This window comes from Bubalus bubalis, chromosome 6, assembly GCF_019923935.1.
Source record: "Bubalus bubalis isolate 160015118507 breed Murrah chromosome 6, NDDB_SH_1, whole genome shotgun sequence".
In the NCBI taxonomy this organism is placed as follows: Eukaryota; Metazoa; Chordata; class Mammalia; order Artiodactyla; family Bovidae; genus Bubalus; species Bubalus bubalis.
The window spans coordinates 14637140-14654549 of NC_059162.1; the positions used below are offsets into that span (position 1 = coordinate 14637140).

The window sequence follows — 17410 nt, forward strand, 5'->3', positions numbered from 1 at the left end:
GACTCAATAAAAACGTTTAATTACACTTTTTAGAGAATTCGTACAGTGCAACAGTGAATGTTCGCCGTTAATATTATTCACAGGAGTCCATTTTATCAAATGTTAACTGTATCTGCATTTTTATTCCCCTGTCCAATACTCCCATCAGGTTGCCCCATCTTGCCCAGTCTCCCGGAAGTTCTTCCAATTTTGGCTACAGACCAATACATCAAACACTCCAATTGGTCCGATCCATGGTCCTGGGAAAATGGAAGGCCACGGTCCCATCCCCATCAAGCCATATTTTAACCAAACCCAATACCAGTCCCTAAAATATTAGATGGAAAAGTAAGGGACCATGGGTCCCTTTTAGTAATATGCACATCTTTTAAAACACCCGTGCGCGCGTGTATGTGTGTGTGAGAGAGAGAGAACAGGAAACAAGTAAGATTGAAATACTTTACAAGAAAACAAAACATCAGAAAAAGAGTTGAGGAGTCTGGGTCGGAGAAATAACCTAAGACAAGAGAAGCAGGAGGCTACCTCTTGTCCATGATACCTCCTTACCCACTTTGCAGTGGTGGGGAAGGACTGAATATGTCTCTAGGAAGGGGAAGGTGTGGCGCTGAGAAATATCAACCTCCAAAGGTCTCAAAAGAATGAGTTTAAAGAGAAAGAAGGGACCCCTGTCTTCTCTTATCTTCGTGGTTCTTAGGAGTGACTGAGACACAGAAGATTCAGAATGATGTGCAGACCCAACCCTTTAGATGACCATTTGTGAACAGAAACTGGAGGACTCTTGACAAAATCTAAGAAGGGACAAACAATGAAATGAATGAAAGAGAAAATAATCTTCAAAGAGCACAAGCTGGGACATGGTGGTCAAGGTAGAGAATTCAGATTCTGATCTAGCCCGAGGGGGATAGACTGTGGGGCAGCCATAAGAAATATCAAGGCTTCAGGTAGCTAGCACCTTTCAAATTGGCACCGTGGCCTCTCCCAGGGGGTGGGACCAAATAAAGTTTGAAGGGTCATCCAAGTCAGATGTTTGAAGCAGAAGTGTGGGTTTGATATGCCTTCTTCTCATGCCATTTGCTGCACCTCTCCTCACCTACCACACTGACTTGGTAGAGGAGGTGTGTGTTGTGGGGGGGAGGATGAGGCAGGAAAGAAGCACTCATCACCTAGCTCCTGAGAGCTTCAGTAGATAATCTCGGCAGTATCAGGCTGGTAAATGCAGTGGTCCTGGTATTGAGTGACTTCCCAACCCACCTTTTACCCTCCTCCAAGCATCGATCCGGAGGGTACCATGACCGGGATGTCTCCTTACCCTGGGGAGAAGAAAAACACAAACAGTTCCACATCTCAGAGATTCCCATTGTGAGACAACATCTGTTTCTGTGAGTCCAAGTGATTGGTGTGTGTGTGTGCGTGTGTGTGTGTGTGTGTGTCCGCGCGTGTGTGATGACTGCCTGGGGTTAAGAAGCTCCACGACCCTCTGCTAGGTCTGGCTCAGCTGGTCAAGGGAGATGCACTGGGGCATACATATCCTTCTGTCACTTTCCAAACCAACTACTCTCTCAACCATACTTTTCAGAGTAGTGTTCCAAGTCCTGTGTGTCCCAGACAGTCTGATTTCCTTAGAGCTGTGCCCACCACTGTAGTCATCTGGGCCAGGGGAAAACAGCAGCTTGTTTGTCCTAGGGCTGCTGGGACTGGAGGGACTGCGAGGGATAGGGAACTGGGATTGAGGGAAGAGCTACATTACATTTCTCATCTGTCTGAGGAAGGGGTAGGCTCTGACTGCAGGATTGGTGCTTTAGCAGGACTTAGACAGTAGCCTGGTTCACAGAAAAATATACACACAAAATAAAGTATCAACATTTCTCCCCAACCTAATAACTCTCCAAAGAGAGGACAAGTGCTCTGGAGAACCAGAGGTTGTTGCTGCTCCTACTCCCTGTGTAAAAGTGCCTGGCACCTTGTCCCCAGTGGCAGAGAAAAGCAGAGGAGTCTGGTGGGCAGCTCAGTCCCAAAAGAAAAATTAGCAAACCTAAGAGATGAAGGGCTGATGGCAGCTGCTCGGAATTCAGACCGAAAGCCCAATAGGAAGAACTAGCGCTAGTAACCAAGTTCTGTGTACAGCTCTTCTCAGGACCTCAGGGACACAGATGGAGGGAGAAGGCAGAGAAGGGCCAGCACGGGATCCGATGGAGTGGGATTGGCGGGCAGAGTGGATTTCCTTAGGGCAGGACTGAGTACCTGGACTGAGTGAGGAAGCCCAGCTTGGCAAGAAAATTAAAAACAATGAGGATGGGGGATCCAGGCGTGGAGCCTCTTCAGCAAGAGCAGTTCAAAGTCTCTGTCCCTGTCCCAGACAGGCCACCTGGCCCACAGCAGGACTAGGTCTGCAGTGGGGGCACTTGGAGAGGGTGCTAGCCTCTCCTCTTGCCCCTGACCCAGAGTAGTGTAGGAAGCAGCAGGCTTCTCTCCCCATCACTGGTTACCAGTGTCTCGAGTCGACCAGCTCAGGTCGGAGGCTGAGTTTCTTGAGGCTCTCATAGCCCACCACAATGACAATGGTGGAGGGCGTGGCTGAGATGATTCTGGCGGACAGGCCTTTCATGAGCCCCCAAGGCCCCTCTTCTGCCATCAGCTGTCGGAAGGTCAGGATGATGGAGTTCTTGCCCTCAACCTGGAAAAGTCAACACAATGGAGGATCACAGGCTGCAGTCAAAGTCCCTACACCCAGTCTCTCCTATCTGAGCCTAAAAGTGGAAAGAATTAAGACTTGGGAGTCAGAGGGCTGGACTCTGCTTCAGCAGGACAGCTCAGCACAGTGAATGAGTGTGGCCTCTGGTGCCAGAATGCCTGGTATGAATCCTGCCCCCTAATTTACTAACAGCATAATCTCAGGTAGTTTACTTAGCACTTTGCATCCCAGTTTCCTCAAATATATAATAATAATGATAGTACCTACACCATACGGTTGTTTTATGCAGTAAGCAAAAGAATTCTTATAAATGCTGAGAACAGTTCCGGGCAGACAGTAAGTATTCAATAAATGTTAGCTTCATTAATATTATTACATAAACTACACGGTGATGAGTCTGGACCAGGTTCCCCTCTCTGGTCTCAGGGAGGCTGGATTAAATCACCTCCAAGGCCTCTGCAGACATTTTGATTCTGATCATCTCAATTCCTCTGAACCCACATGGCTAGAGTCCTCCCCTCCGTCCCTGCCACCTCCCACCCTGTGACCTGCCTTCCCTTTCATACCAGAAGCGCGGCTAAGGCAAGAATCTTTTCTCTCTTCTTCCCTAATACTCTTGCCCTCTTCTTCATACCTACAACCGAACAGCCAATGCAGGACAGAGACCCTGTTATACCTCTCCCTATTCCCAAGGTGGGCCCATTTTTGACTAAAAACATCTCCCCGTTCCTCTCTGCCTCCTTTAGCACCCGCCTCCACATTCCCTCATTCCCTTCTTCCTCTGACCATTTGCGCGCCTCTCAACCTCCACTTATCTACAGACACGTGAAGGACTTTTTTAGCTATGGCCCTGGTCCTCATATGCACTTTTTCTCTTCTAGCTTGGGAACGCCTCAAAGTAGTTGTTGTTTAGTTGCCAAGTCATATAGTAGGGAAATGTTCTTTCCCTTGATTCTCCTCATGGAACCCCCATAACAAGGCTAGGAGAGAATAAGGATGGAACTTGTGCACTTTACGATTTGTAAACCGATCAGACACCATTCATTTTAAAATGTATGGGTCATAGCAGGGACAATCTTTCCTAGAGATAAATATACAACTGACCCTTGAACAACATGGGTTTGAACGATGTGAGTCCACTTATATGCGGTATTTTTTTTTTCAGCAGTAACACTATTAACAGTACTAATAAAAATTAAAAATAAATAAAAAATAAAATAACCAGAAATATTTTACCATTGCTTTTTAACCTCTATGTATTGTATATTTTGAAACATATCAAGATATATTCTTGTTTCTCTAAAGTATATACTTGGTTAATTTAAGAATTTCATGCTTACACTAACATTAAATTTAAAGAGATTATTTAACTTCTCTGGAAATAAATCAAAATTTTACATAGGTAGCAGAGTTATTACATAAAAAATTGAATTTAGGGAATTCCCTGGCTGTCCATGAGATCATGGCATCCAGTCCCATCACTTCATGGGAAATAGATGGGGAAACAGTGGAAACAGTGGCTGACTTTTTTTGGGGGGCTCCAAAATCACTGCAGATGGTGACTGCAGCCATGAAATTAAAAGATGCTTACTCCTTGGAAGGAAAGTTATGACCAACCTAGACAGCATATTCAAAAGCAGAGACATTACTTTGTCAACAAAGGTCCGTCTAGTCAAGGCTATGGTTTTTCCAGTGGTCATGTATGGATGTGTGAGAGTTGGACTGTAAAGAAAGCTCAGCGCCGAAGAATTGATGCTTTTGAACTGTGGTGTTGGAGAAGACTCTTGGGAGTCCCTTGGACTGCAAGGAGATCCAACCAGTCCATCCTAAAGGAAATCAGTCCTGAATATTCATTGGAAGGACTGATGTTGAAGCTGAAACTCCAATTCTTTGGCCACCTGAGGTGAAGAACTGACTCACTGGAAAAGACCCTGATGCTGGGGAAGACTGAAGGTGGGAGGAGAAGGGGATGACAGAGGATGAGATGGTTGATGGTATCATAGACTCAATAGACATGAGTTTGAGTAAGCTCCGGGAGTTGGTGATGGACAGGGAAGCCTGGAGTGCTGCAGTCCATGGGGCAGCAAAGAGTCGGACACAAGTAAGTGACTGAACTGAACTGACTGAACTGGCTGTCCAGTGGTTAAAACTCCACGCTTCCACTGCAGTGGGCATGGGTTTGATCCCCAGATGGGGAACTAAGGTCCCACATGCCACGGTGGGGTGGCTAAAAAAAAACAAATTTAAAACTGAACTGCCTGCTTATATTACCCGCAATGTAATTAAATGTCTTTATGACTGTAACCGATAGCAAAATGATTTAAGTAAAAATTCATTTTTATTTATACTTAAAAAAAACACCTCCCCCCCAGAAAAATCCTGCAGTACTATACAATCTGTGGATGAGGAGCCACGGATTTAGAGGGCCAAGTTACACTCTGATTTTCAACTAGGCAGAGTGTCGGCTTTCCTAAACTACATGTTGTTCAAGGTTCAATTGTACCTAGACTTACCAATCGCCTCCATCCTAACATCCTGGTATCAGAAAAGCTGACTTCACCTCTAACCTGTTAAGGTTATCATTCTTCCTTCTCCTCCCCCATTCTTGGACTTCCCTAGTGGCTCAGAGGTAAAGAACCTGCCTGCCAACCTGCCTGCCAATGCAGGAGATGTTGGAGCCGATGGCTGGATCCCTGGGTCAGGAAGATCCCCTGGAGGAGGAAATGGCAACCCACTCCAGTATTCTTGCCTGGAGAATCCCATGGACAGAAGATTCGGGTGGGTTACAGTCCATGGGGTTACAAAGAATTGGACATGACTGAGTGCGAGTGTGTGTACGCGCGCACACACACACTCCACCTAAAGCTTTATAGAGCAAAATGTATCATTTGTATATTATATATTATTATTTAGATTCAATTTCTTTGGCCTTCAGGTTGTGAAATTGTCACTGAGCTGACTAAAGACAGGGTCTATAATTTCTGGACAGCACCACCAAGGCCTTTGTCTGTATTTGTGCTGAGTCCATACAGAACCATCTGTGAAAACTGTTCAAGAACAGTCACTCTCACTGTAGAGAGCTCATAGCCAAGTGGAAAAGCCAGAGAGACTTATGAAATAAACTAAAATCATGTTTCTAGTATCGACAAACCTGCAAGGTAAGGAAAAGGTGGTTGATACGCTATCCTAGGGCTTCCCTGGTGGCTCAGACGGTGATCTAATAGGACAAAAGCCTAGAAGACAGCAGTAAGAATTCCTGGGGGCATGGGCAAGGAAAAGAGGCAGCAAGGTGGTAGACAGGGTGACAGGAACATCTGAGGTGGTTCAAAGTGCTCAGCTGGTTTCTGTAGATGGTGAGTCATAACCACAGGGAAAGGCTTCTTGTGGCTTATCTGGCAGCTGGGGAGAGAAGAAGACTGGTCTTACCTGTACTCGGGTTCGGATGACGTCCATGGGATTGGTGAGGATGGAAGCAGTGGCAGCAGCCAGAGGCCCCGAGACGGCTTGAAAGACAATGTGAGGGCACTCCTTTGGGCAGAGGGATGAGAGCTGCTCTGGAACCGAGGGAAAGACAGCGCCTCAGGACACGAGCCGCCAGCCCATGTGCCCCTCACTGCTTCTACCAGTTGGCCCAACAATGACAAAATTTCCATCCTTGGCCACCTTAGACCCTGTAACTTCCGTCCTGTCTTTTCTTCACGTCCATCAGAACCAACAAAAATTTATAAATCTCAGGCCCCTTCCAGAAGTCAATTCAAACAGGACAAAAATTCCTCTGGAGAAGGGGATTTCAAAATCCCTTTGCTTGCTGACTCCTTTCATTTGCTGGACAGAAATCCTTCCTGATGTGAAACTCTTTTGCCAATACTCCACTTCCCCCAACTCACAGGCTAAAAAAGCACATGCTACATATTTTCTTGTATGTGCACTGGATAACTGGTAGAATACATGAGAAACTGGTCACACTGACTGTCTCCACGGAAGGGAGCGGGGTGACTACGGTAGACGAGTGTTTCCACCATACACCTTTTTCCTACCTTTTGAATTTCAAACCATGTGAATATTTTTAAAAAATAAAAAACAATTACAATTAAGACAAAATCATATCCTACAGTGAAAACTTTTCTTCAGCCTATATCAAGGAAGGAAAATTCATTTTTCAAAATGGTGACGAAGCAGATACAATAACACCCAGACTCACCCAACCCCAGTGTCACTCGGAAGTTCACCTGCAACTGAATTCTTTTGCTTTTTCCCTCTCTGGAGGTGAGAGATGAGAGTCTGTTCATTTATTCAACAAAGATTCACTGAGTGACTACCAGGAGCCAGTCAGCTTGGGTTCTGAGGAAACAACACTAATAAAAGAGCCTCAAGTCAGCGTCTGAGGAGAACACAGTGAAGCCACAAGGGTCACTGAGCCCTCTCCCGGACCTGGCCATCCTTCTCAACGCTCCATATACAGTATGACGTGGCCTGTCCCCACTTATCTCAGCAACTTCATTTCCCTCTCATTGTACATTAATGAGAAAAGTAAAGTTGCTGTCAATGCTTGCCACTGGGGAGCCTGCCTCCAGCTGCTCCTGGGACAGACCTGCCCCAGGAAGGGCCACCCAGATGTGTGGGTCCTGAAGGGCGAGATCAGAGGTCCAAATTTTTGTCTAGTTAAACTGGGGCTATGTATAGGAATATTAAAATTTATCAGATTAAAAAATCTAAAACAACCTTACGATATTGAGGCAGAAAGTGACAATAGAAGGAAAAAGAACTTTTACCTCACCAAACAAAGCTAGTTTAATTAGTGTGTATTTCAGGGTGGGTTGTTTTTTTTTTTTTTTTGCCAACTTTTATAAATCCAAATTGTAATGTTTAAAAAAAAAGCTTCAAATCCCTGCCCTTATGAAATTTACACTCTGCTGCTGCTGCTAAGTCACTTCAGTCATGTCCGACTCTGTGTGACCCCATAGACGGCAGCCCACCAGGCTCCCCCATCCCTGGGATTCTCCAGGCAAGAACACTGGAGTGGGTTTTACACTCTAGTGGGGGAAAACGGACAATAAATAAAAAATAAAATATATCAGAAGGTGATGTATGCTAAAATATACATTTATATGTATATTTTATATATATATAAAAATATGTATGTTTTTAGGTATAGATAAAAATAAAGCAGGAAAAGGAGATAAGAATGCCAAGGGTAGAAGGTGAAGTTTAATCAAAGAGTTAAAGGAGAGTGTAAGCCTTATCGATCTGTGGAAAGAACTTTCCCAGCAGAGGCAACATCCTATGCAAAGGCCCTGAGGCATGCGTATGCCTGAGATCTTCAAGGGGCAGCGAGGCCAGTATGTCTGGATGAGTGAGGGGAAGAAGAGTAGATGAGGTCTAAGAGGTAGGTCATTTAGGGCCTCGAAGCCATTGCATGGACTTTGGTTTTTACTCTGAGTGAGACAGAGTGTCAAACAGATCTATCATCTCTAAGGATCCCTCTCAGTTTTCTCTCTACAATTCAGTCACCATAACACCTTTAAGAATTCTTTTCTGGGAGGAGGGGCATTATAGAGGTAGGGGATTAAAAGGTACAAGCTATTGGGTGTAAAATAGCTACAGGGATATATTATATAACACAGGGAATATAGCAAATATTTTATAATAACTACAAATGGAGTATAACCTTTAAAAATTGTGAATCACTATAGTGTACCCCTGTAATTTATACAATATTATATATTAACTATCAGTTTCAGTTCAGTCATTCTGTCGTGTCCGACTCTTTGCAACTCCATGGACTCTTTGCAACCCTATGGACTGCAGCACTCCAGGCCTCCCTGTCCATCACCACCTCCCGGAGTCTACTCAAACTCATGTCCATTGAGTTGGTGTTGCCATCCAGCCATCTCATCCTCTGTCGTCCCCTTCTCCTCCCACCCTCAATCTTTCCCAGTATCAGGGTCTTTTCAAATGAGTCAGTTCTTCACATCAGGTGGCCAAAGTATTGGAGTTTTAGCTTCAGCATCAGTCCTTCCAACAAATATTAACTATACTTCACATTAAAAAAATAATAGTAACTTTTTTCTCATGCTCCTACTTTTGGTAATTTATGGCCAGGCAACTAAAGATTGGAGAACAAGTAGGAGGGTAGAGGTTGGCAGGGCAGAAGCGAAGGCTTCCAAGACCCAGCAGCATGACAGAATTCCTTAAGCCCTACCAGAATCACCTCTCCCCTGATTTCTGATCACTTTCTTCCCCAGGGTTAGAATACAAACAGAAACAAAGTGAACTGGCAGCTGTGCCTCAAGGGTGACTTGCTCTCCAGAAGAGAAAACATTTCACAAGCATTAGAAGGTAGCATCTGGACTGCCACTGCCAGCTTCCTGGGGCCTGTCTGCACTGGCATCCAAGCCAGCAAGCTGCAGTGGGATTCAGATTCCAATTCTAATCACTCACGTATGCCATTTTTCCGGGGTTTAGGAAGAGGGTGAAAAAACAAAGACAAGAGGGTGGGAGAAAGAGTCCCAAGTCTTTCCTTCTCCGTTATTCACTCAACAAATATTTATTGGGCATCTATTATCTGCAAGGTAGAAGATAAACCTAGGCTGACTTGGTTTAAGTCCTTCCTGGCTAAATGACTTTGGGCAAGTAATATAAATGAGCATTTATTTAACATTTACTATATGCCAGCCACTGTGAAAGCACTAGGCATAAAACAGAGAAATGGGCAGGGACGTAACTTCATGGAACTTACAGTCTAATTAAGGAGCTGCATGGGAGCTAGGGATAAAACAATTGCAAATTATGATAAGTGGTCTAAAGGAAAAGGTGCTGAAAAAGAAAACAGGAAGCGCCCTCTTTCCAGTTGGGTAAAGGTAACATGTATGCCGATGCCTGAGGCATGAGAAGGACCCGGCCACATAAAGAAAATGGGGAAGGGTGTTGCAGGCAGAAAGAACAGTATCTGCAAAGGCTAGGAGGTGAGAACGGAGCTTGATGTATCTTGGGAATTGAACGAAGGGCAGTGAGGATGGACCAGAGTGAGTAAAGGGAGAGGAGCGTGAGATGGGGCTGGAGAAGGAGACAAGGACTAGGTCACACAGACCTGTACTGACTGTGAGAAGCATTCGATTTTATTCTAAATACCCATATGGAAGCATTGGTAGATTTTAGCAAAACGGAGTGACAAGAATCAATCTACTCGCTCAACAAGTATTTACTGAAAAAAAAAAAAAAAAAAAAAAAACAAGCATTTACTGAGCCCTTACAGTTCATCAGCCCCTGAGACACAGTGTCACAGAGCCTGGCACACAGTGAGGGTTCAATAAATGTTAGCGGGGACAAGGAAGAGGCAGGGCCAAGCGCGACGCGCAAAGCCTCCAACTCGCTGATCTGAACCTGACCACTGACACCTGAAGTAAGTCAGAAAAAGAAAAAGTTTGGGATGAAAAATGTTATAGTTGAGTAAAATTTCAGATGTATGTGCATGCCTTCAAGTTGAAAGGTCCAACAGTCGGAATATCTGTCCAGAGCTCTAGACAGGTTAGTCTGGGAAAAGAAATAGAGATTTGGACATATTAGAAAAGGACAACCCTAATTGCAGATGAAATCAAATGAGGAGACAGGGGTGAAGATAGACTCCAGAGAAAATTTTTCCTAGGATGTTTCTCTAACATTAAGATTACCAGCATCTGTTCCTAAAGAATCTGATACAAAGGGTCAAGGTGGAGTCCATGTATTTACATTTTACCAAATACTCTAGATGCAAAACTGTTAAAAGAAAGAGACAAAGTTACAATGCTGTGGATGTTTCAGGGTACCAAGCACATACAGGTCCTGCTCTTAGCAATATGCTTTGCCCTTTCAGAAGGAAATCTGGCAGTATGTTTATTAAGACCCTCAAAAATGTTATCTCTTGGGACTTCCCTGGAGGTCCAGTGGTTAAGATGCCATGCTTCCAATGCAGGGGGTGCAGGTCTGAACCCTAGTCAGGGAATTAAAACCCCATATGCTGCGCGGCCATTAAAAAAAAAAAATTGTTATCTCTGGACCCAGTAATCCCATTTCTAAGAAATACCTGTGAACAAAAAATACAGGATTAAGAGCTTCAAGATTATATTACATCTTGAACTTAAATTTAAAAATATCCAGGAAAGGCATCCAACTCAAAAGCTCACACTATCACCACTGATTCCATCTTTAAATCCCATGGATTTTGTCCCTCTCCACCCATTCTCTGCCAATATTCCACAAACCTTAGTTGATCCTGATGCATGGAGAACATACTCAATGTTCTACAGTCATAGATTTTACTTGTCTGATTCCCTCCACTATAATATTAGCTCTCTGAAAGCAAGAACCATATCTTATTCATCTCTGAATCCTCTTGAATTCAAATGTTTGCTGTATGAATTCTCCCATTAAATCTCCCATTCGAACATGCCCAGGGCGATAGCATCTGTCTCATTAGTAACCCATCCTCCACCCTCAGCCTCCTAGTTCCCGCTTACCTGCATAGAAGTGGTAGAAGGGCCACCAGACAGCACTGTTTGGGATGTAAGTAAGCAGTGAAGCCACGTAGCCTCGGTAGAAGCCACGAAGTCCATCAGCCCGCAGGATCTGCCTGATGATGTCCTTGGTTTGGCCAAAGGCAACTACCCCTTGTCCCTCTGGATTCCCTCGCACTTGGAAGCGGCCCATTTTCTCACCCTTGCGCTGCATCATCAGATGCTGGGAGACCACGTCAATGGGTACCGTGATGCTCTGGGCCACGAGAGAGGCCGAGCCACCAGCCACCAGTGATTTGACTGTGTTGCTCTGGCTGTAGTCAGCTACGAACTTCCGGGTGAGCTCATAAGTGGTGACATAGCACTGGCCAGAAATGAGGGTGAAGGTGTTGACCAGGAACCCCCGGTAGAGGCCAGTCACACCATCCGCCCGTAGGATCTTGATGAAGGCGTCGAAGGTCCCATGGTAGAGGCTCCTGCCTTTCTGAACCTGCAACCGAGTGCGGATGAGGGTGAACGGGTAGACGCTGACGCGGATCATCATTGTCATTGCCACACCGAACACGTAGAACTTCTTCTTGTCCAGGTGCTCCCACTCGATGATCTGGATGTTACGTTTGTCCTCCATTGTGCCTGGAGACCTGGGGGCTAGAGCAGGATGGAGGGAATATGAAGGAGATCAGAGTTCACACTTTCTCCTCTTGGCTAGGCTCTGAAACGCTATTCTCAGGCTTCATCTCCTGGGGTACTCACCTCCCAAAGCTTAGACTTCAACTAATCTGGCTATGCCAACCCCTGCCTGATTCTTCCTTCACAGATCAAGATGCTCCCCATCCTTTACCAGTCCGCGCATATTCAGGACCCCTCCTGTGAAAGCTGTTTCTCACCTCAGGGACTCCCCTGTCCCCAGTCCCACCTCAGCTCCCTGCTCCCAGCTTGCTGGACTCGTCTGCTCGCTCTGCCTCTGCCCAGGCCCTGGTGTCAGGCCATACTCTTTTTCCTTCTCTCCCTCACCCAGACAGCTCAGGATGCTGTGGACAAACCAACCATGTGACAGGAGGCAAGACCTTTAGGTGGGCTAATGGGATGTCACGAAGCGACATTCCAGGGGTTCCTAAAACCTCAAGGGAAGCGCTCCATTTCTGATGCCCCTAGGCCTACTGAGAAGGCAAGGCTTTCAGCCTTCAGCCACTGAGCCGCAGCAGACTACCTCTTTTAGCACCATTTCCAGCTGACTCACCTGACTTTATTTCTGGCTTCCTGCGTTGGCCCCTCTGAGCTTCCCTGACCCACACTCACTACACTTACATTTTCTCCGGTCTGCATTAGAAGAAAATGTGGGGAAGAAAGCCAACAGGGCTTTCACGCCACAGCCACCACCCCCTCCCTCCCTCGCCTTTAATGAAAGAAATTAGGAAGTCAGGAACAAGTCAAAGGTCAGAGTCCTCTTTGGTTATTAGATAACTCACCCGAGAGAAAGAAATGAACCACCTGAGAGCTAAGTAGCTTCCCTGAAGAGTCTTGACAACTGTAGAGAACATGCGTGGCCCCCTTATCCCCAAGCACAGAAACAGTAACCTCAGCCCTAGACAATGAAGGGAGAGTCCAGTGACAGAAGACAGAGAGACTCTGCCTTTGATACACTCAGTCTCTTCAAGGAGACTCAGTATCCCTCTGGGGAATGGACATAAGAAACAGAGATAAAGCAACCAGGGCAAATTAAATACATGTGGCCCTCATGTTACGTGTATCCAAAGAGTAAAGTTTCAAACAAAACTCATAAGCTTACAACTGTAATAACTACATAAAATCAGGAGCTTCCAACTTAAGAAATGTCAAATGAGACCACATCATATACTGGACATAGACCCAGTGACAATGTGATGTGCTCCTGTGTAGGATACTGGACATTTGCAGCCAGAAGGAGAAAGTGGAAAGTTAAATTCCAGGAAGTGAGAAGTCAGGGGCTCCCCAAATTTTAAGTAGCTTCTTGGTTTACAAGGTTAGCTTTTTGGAATTCCCTTAGCTGGACTGCAAGGACATCCAACCAGTCCTTTCTGAAGGAGATCAGCCCTGGGATTTCTTTTGAAGGAATGATGCTAAAGCTGAAACTCCAGTACTTTGGCCACCTCATGCAAAGAGTTGACTCATTGGAAAAGACTCTGATGCTGGGAGGGATTGGGGGCAGGAGGTGAAGGGGACGACAGAGGATGAGATGGCTGGATGGCATCACCGACTCAATGGATGTGAGTTTGAGTGAACTCCGGGAGAGTGATGGACAGGGAAGCCTGGCATGCTGCAATTCATAGGGTTGCAAAGAGTCGGACATGACTGAGCGACTGAACTGAACTGAACTGAGCTGGACTGTATCACCTTCATTAAAATACAAAATACCTGCAGTATAAACTCAGTACATGTGAGCTGAAGGAAAAACCTCAGCTTCAAGGTGAGACATGCATGAGGCACATGTAACCAAGATAGGCTTCCTGGAGGACAAAGCAGGTGAATGGAGAAATACATGTGGACAGTGGAAGGGAGAGAAAAATGGCTGAAACCACGGAGTTAACCAGAACAGAGAACTGAGGTCATGGGGAATGAACTAGAGATTGAGTTCTAGGAAGAGAACCTTTGGAAACTGATGTGCCACTTACTGTGGGCCCTTCCTCCAGCCTCAGCCTACGACACCCACCAAGTCCAGTGGAGAAATCTTCTCCTTTGAGGCCCTTCAAAAGAATGGGATCACTGTACCATTGAAAAGCTAAGTGGGTGTTTGTCATCCAGGGTCCCAAGGTCATGTGTCCATTTCTACTGAAAGAGGAGGAAAGAGAGGGAGATACTAGGATTCACTGAATGCATGTTACCTCATATAATCCATACAACTTAACTTGTGTACAGTTAGACACTTCTGCTAAATGAGAAAGCAGAGGTACAAACAGGTTAAAAGAAACAGGCCTAAGGTCACACAGTTGTTCAGCGGTGGAGGCAGGACATGAGCCAAGCTTGCTCCTCTGCTCCATCATGCCCTCTGCCCCCTGGGTGTTGAGGAGTTCTAGCACAAATCACCTCTGTTCTGTCTGAAGCTAAGTCATTCCAACCCTGGGAGGCAGAATTAATGCCCTCACAACTGCCAGTCACGCAAGGGTTAAGCATAAGCTCCTGGCCGTGCAGATGCCCAGGGATTTCTCTCAGCTTTGTTCCGGAGAAACCAAGAGCTGCCTCTGCTTTCCCAGCGTGTTTGTGGAGGGACTGAGCAGAGCGGCTGGGCAGGCCTGTTGTCGTCACAGGACAAATACAGCAGGGCTCAAGCAGGAGAGCCTTCTGCCCGGCTCATGAGTACTGCGTGACAGGCAGGGCAACAAAGGACTCTGTCCCAGAACCTGGTTTTGAGGGCACCATCTCAACTTATGAAACTGAATGACAGAGAACCAACATCTTCTGATTACAGCAGCATCCGGTGCCTCACTTCCCCACTTTCCTCCATCTCCATCTCTCACATGCACCAGTCTAGTTTAAATTCCCAGAAAGAAAGAAGGACTCTCCATGGCCAAAGCAGGAAGCTTCCACCATTGCCATGATGACAGAGGAAGCCGCTATGGGTCATGCCACAGAGGGCTGAGCCTCTACAGTTGAAGGTGAAGGCACTGCATCTTCTCTCCCTACCCCTTTGAAAGGTAGGGCTGCTCCCAAATGTTGGAATCTCAACCTGCTCTTTGTTCTATAACCTCCCAACGTCATGCAGAAATGTCAAAACCAGTTCCTTCTGTCTGTCCCTCAGGGAAATCGTTCTTGCAGATACCTGTACGCTCACTTCCTGCAGCCTTCCAACTCAATCAGTCCAGCTTCTTTATGACTCTTTCCCAGACCCTCATTTGTGTGGGTGTGGACATGCTCAGTTGCATCCGACTCTTTGTGACCCTACGCACTGTAGCCTGCCAGCCTCCTGTGTCATGGGATTTTCCAGGCAAGAACACTGGAGTGGTTGCCATGCCCTCCCCCAGGGGATCTTCCCAACCCAGGGATCGAACCTGCGTCTCTTATGTCTCCAGCATTGGGAGGTGGGTTCTTTTACCACTGCACCACATGGCTTGCACCACATGGCTCCGGTTGTGACCTGTCTCCAATCTTTTAACATAGCTTAGACACAAGGGTTAAAGTGCTTCATGTGGAGACCCACCAGATGACCCAGGATGTCCTGAAGTCATCAAATGAGATGTCAGAGGCAGAGGCCTCATTGATGAGCCTATCAGAAGAGAGGAACAAACTGGCCCAGGCAGGTATACTCCCCCTCCACTTCAGCCTCCCTGTACCAGAAAAACTACACCAGACTTCACTAGGATCTCAGATAAGGTTCTGGTTCAGGCCAACACAGAGTCACCTGGAACGTAAGGTCATTCTATGGAAAGAACACTAGTAGTTAGGAGATCCAAGTGTGAGTCCCACTACCATTACTTTCTAGTAGGATTGGAACCAAATCACTTCTTTGAAATTCAGTTTCCTCATCTCTGAAATGGGGCTAATAAAGCCTGCCATAGCTATACAACAGTTTGGGGCAACTCACCTGAGCTAATATGTGTGAAAGCATTTTGAATACAACAAAATACTTCTATTATTGCAGAAAGCTCTGCTGGACAGTGCTGCTCTAAATCTCTGCTACTCAGAGTGTGGCACAGACCAGCAGCATGGGCATCACGTGGGAGTTTGTAAGAAATACAGAATTTCAGGATGCTCTACAGACCTGCTGAATAAGAGCCGACAGGATCTTGGGTGATTTCACAGGATCTCTGGGTGATTAATACATATATCAGAGTTCGGGAAGTACTGCCTTAAATATTAAGGACTGTCAGTATTATGACAATGATAACAACTACTCTAGGAGTCCAGGATCATCTGACTCCATCCTGACTGGTCACCAGGACTGGGCTCAATGATGTCTACTAGGCTCATTCCGATCTTATCAGTCAACAACCCCCACCAAATCAAATCGACACCTAAAACTTCTGACAAGTCATCTGTGGGGTTTGGTCCCCACTTCTGTGCTGGAAACAAGATCTTTGCTTCCTCCTCTGTTCTAACTGCATCTGCCTGAAGGCTCTGCATCCTGGGAGCTATCTACCACATGAATGTGAATGTATTTCCACGCTTGCCCACCAGTCTTAATGAATATGCATTTCCTTAGGGAAGTTCCCTGGCATACCTCCAACCGCTCCCTCCAAGACAATCTCCGCTCTGGGACATGAAGAGATTCCCACCCAGCCTTCCTTTGGTCTTTCATAGGCCCCCATGTGATGCTTCATGACAGAAACCACATGACAATCCTCTTCACCTACTCCATATGACACACGCTTTAAGCTGCTTCTGTCCTGGCCCCCGAACTGCCGCCTCTGGATCCTCGGACTTGTCCCTCGCCATGCCTCTCGCCATGCTTCTTTCGTTGTCAGCGAACCTCATGCTCCTCCGACAGAAAGAGATGACTAGTTGGAATCGTCCCTTATTCCCCAAACTGCGTGGCGGGCTCCCACTGAAGTGCAGCCGGGCACTGCAGGCACCCGCTGCCTCCTTGACAGGTCCAGCCCCTCGGAGACCTTAGTCCTCAAGCACCCCAAGCAGGTGGTTTCTTACCTCCTCAGATCAGGGTGGTTCCGCCGCGTCTGAAGTGAACTCCAAGTGCGGACCTCTAGGCTGCAGGTCCCATTTTATCCTCTGTTTCTGGCGACTGATGGCCTCCGGTCGCATCTTCCTCCATCTCGACCGGGCTCCCGGTACTGACGGAACCGGAAATTGGGACCTTGTCACTCCCTCCCCTTGAAGGGGCGGAGATGAACGGCGCCAATTCCACCAATGGCGTTCTGAATCTTCAGCCTCTCCCCCCGCCCCCGCAGCAAGAGTGGAAGTTCCTGGAAGCCATCTTGGATTTGGGCAGAGGCCACGCCTTCATTAGCTCGGACATGCCCTCAGCTGTACAGCGCATGCGTTTTCTTTCGCCGGCACTTCTTGAGTATCTTGTTGTAATTGGGTCACCTTGTGTTTCGATGCTATTGGAATCCTTAAATTCAAAGCTAATCTGTTATTTTTCTCATCTGTTGAGCCAAAACAGAGACTAATGTGCTGAGCAGGAAGGACTAAATTTAGACAACCAATTTTAGCGTTTGAGAGCTCCAAGAATTGCAGGAATAGAGGACATCCTGGAGGTGGAGTAGTCTCTCCCAGCTCTAAAACGATTTGCCTA

General features: G+C 46.4%; 1 protein-coding gene across 9 annotated transcripts; it reads right to left on the minus strand.

The window, feature by feature from the left end:
* On the minus strand, positions 1–16969 carry SLC25A44 (solute carrier family 25 member 44). Of its 9 annotated transcripts, none has more exons than XM_044944244.2 (5): positions 16804–16965; positions 13836–13989; positions 11188–11832; positions 6119–6246; positions 1–2674 (listed from the first exon to the last, which is right to left on the minus strand). In XM_044944244.2, the coding sequence occupies exons 3-5, from the start codon at positions 11810–11812 to the stop codon at positions 2483–2485; spliced, it is 945 nt and encodes a 314-aa protein (XP_044800179.1). In that variant the 5' UTR covers positions 11813–11832; positions 13836–13989; positions 16804–16965; the 3' UTR covers positions 1–2482. The 9 variants fall into 9 exon arrangements, with proteins under 9 accessions (XP_044800179.1, XP_044800180.1, XP_044800177.2 ...); XM_044944245.2 differs by having other exon boundaries at positions 13836–13992; XM_044944242.2 differs by lacking the exon at positions 13836–13989 and adding an exon at positions 16512–16633.
* Positions 16970–17410: the final 441 nt, after the last annotated feature.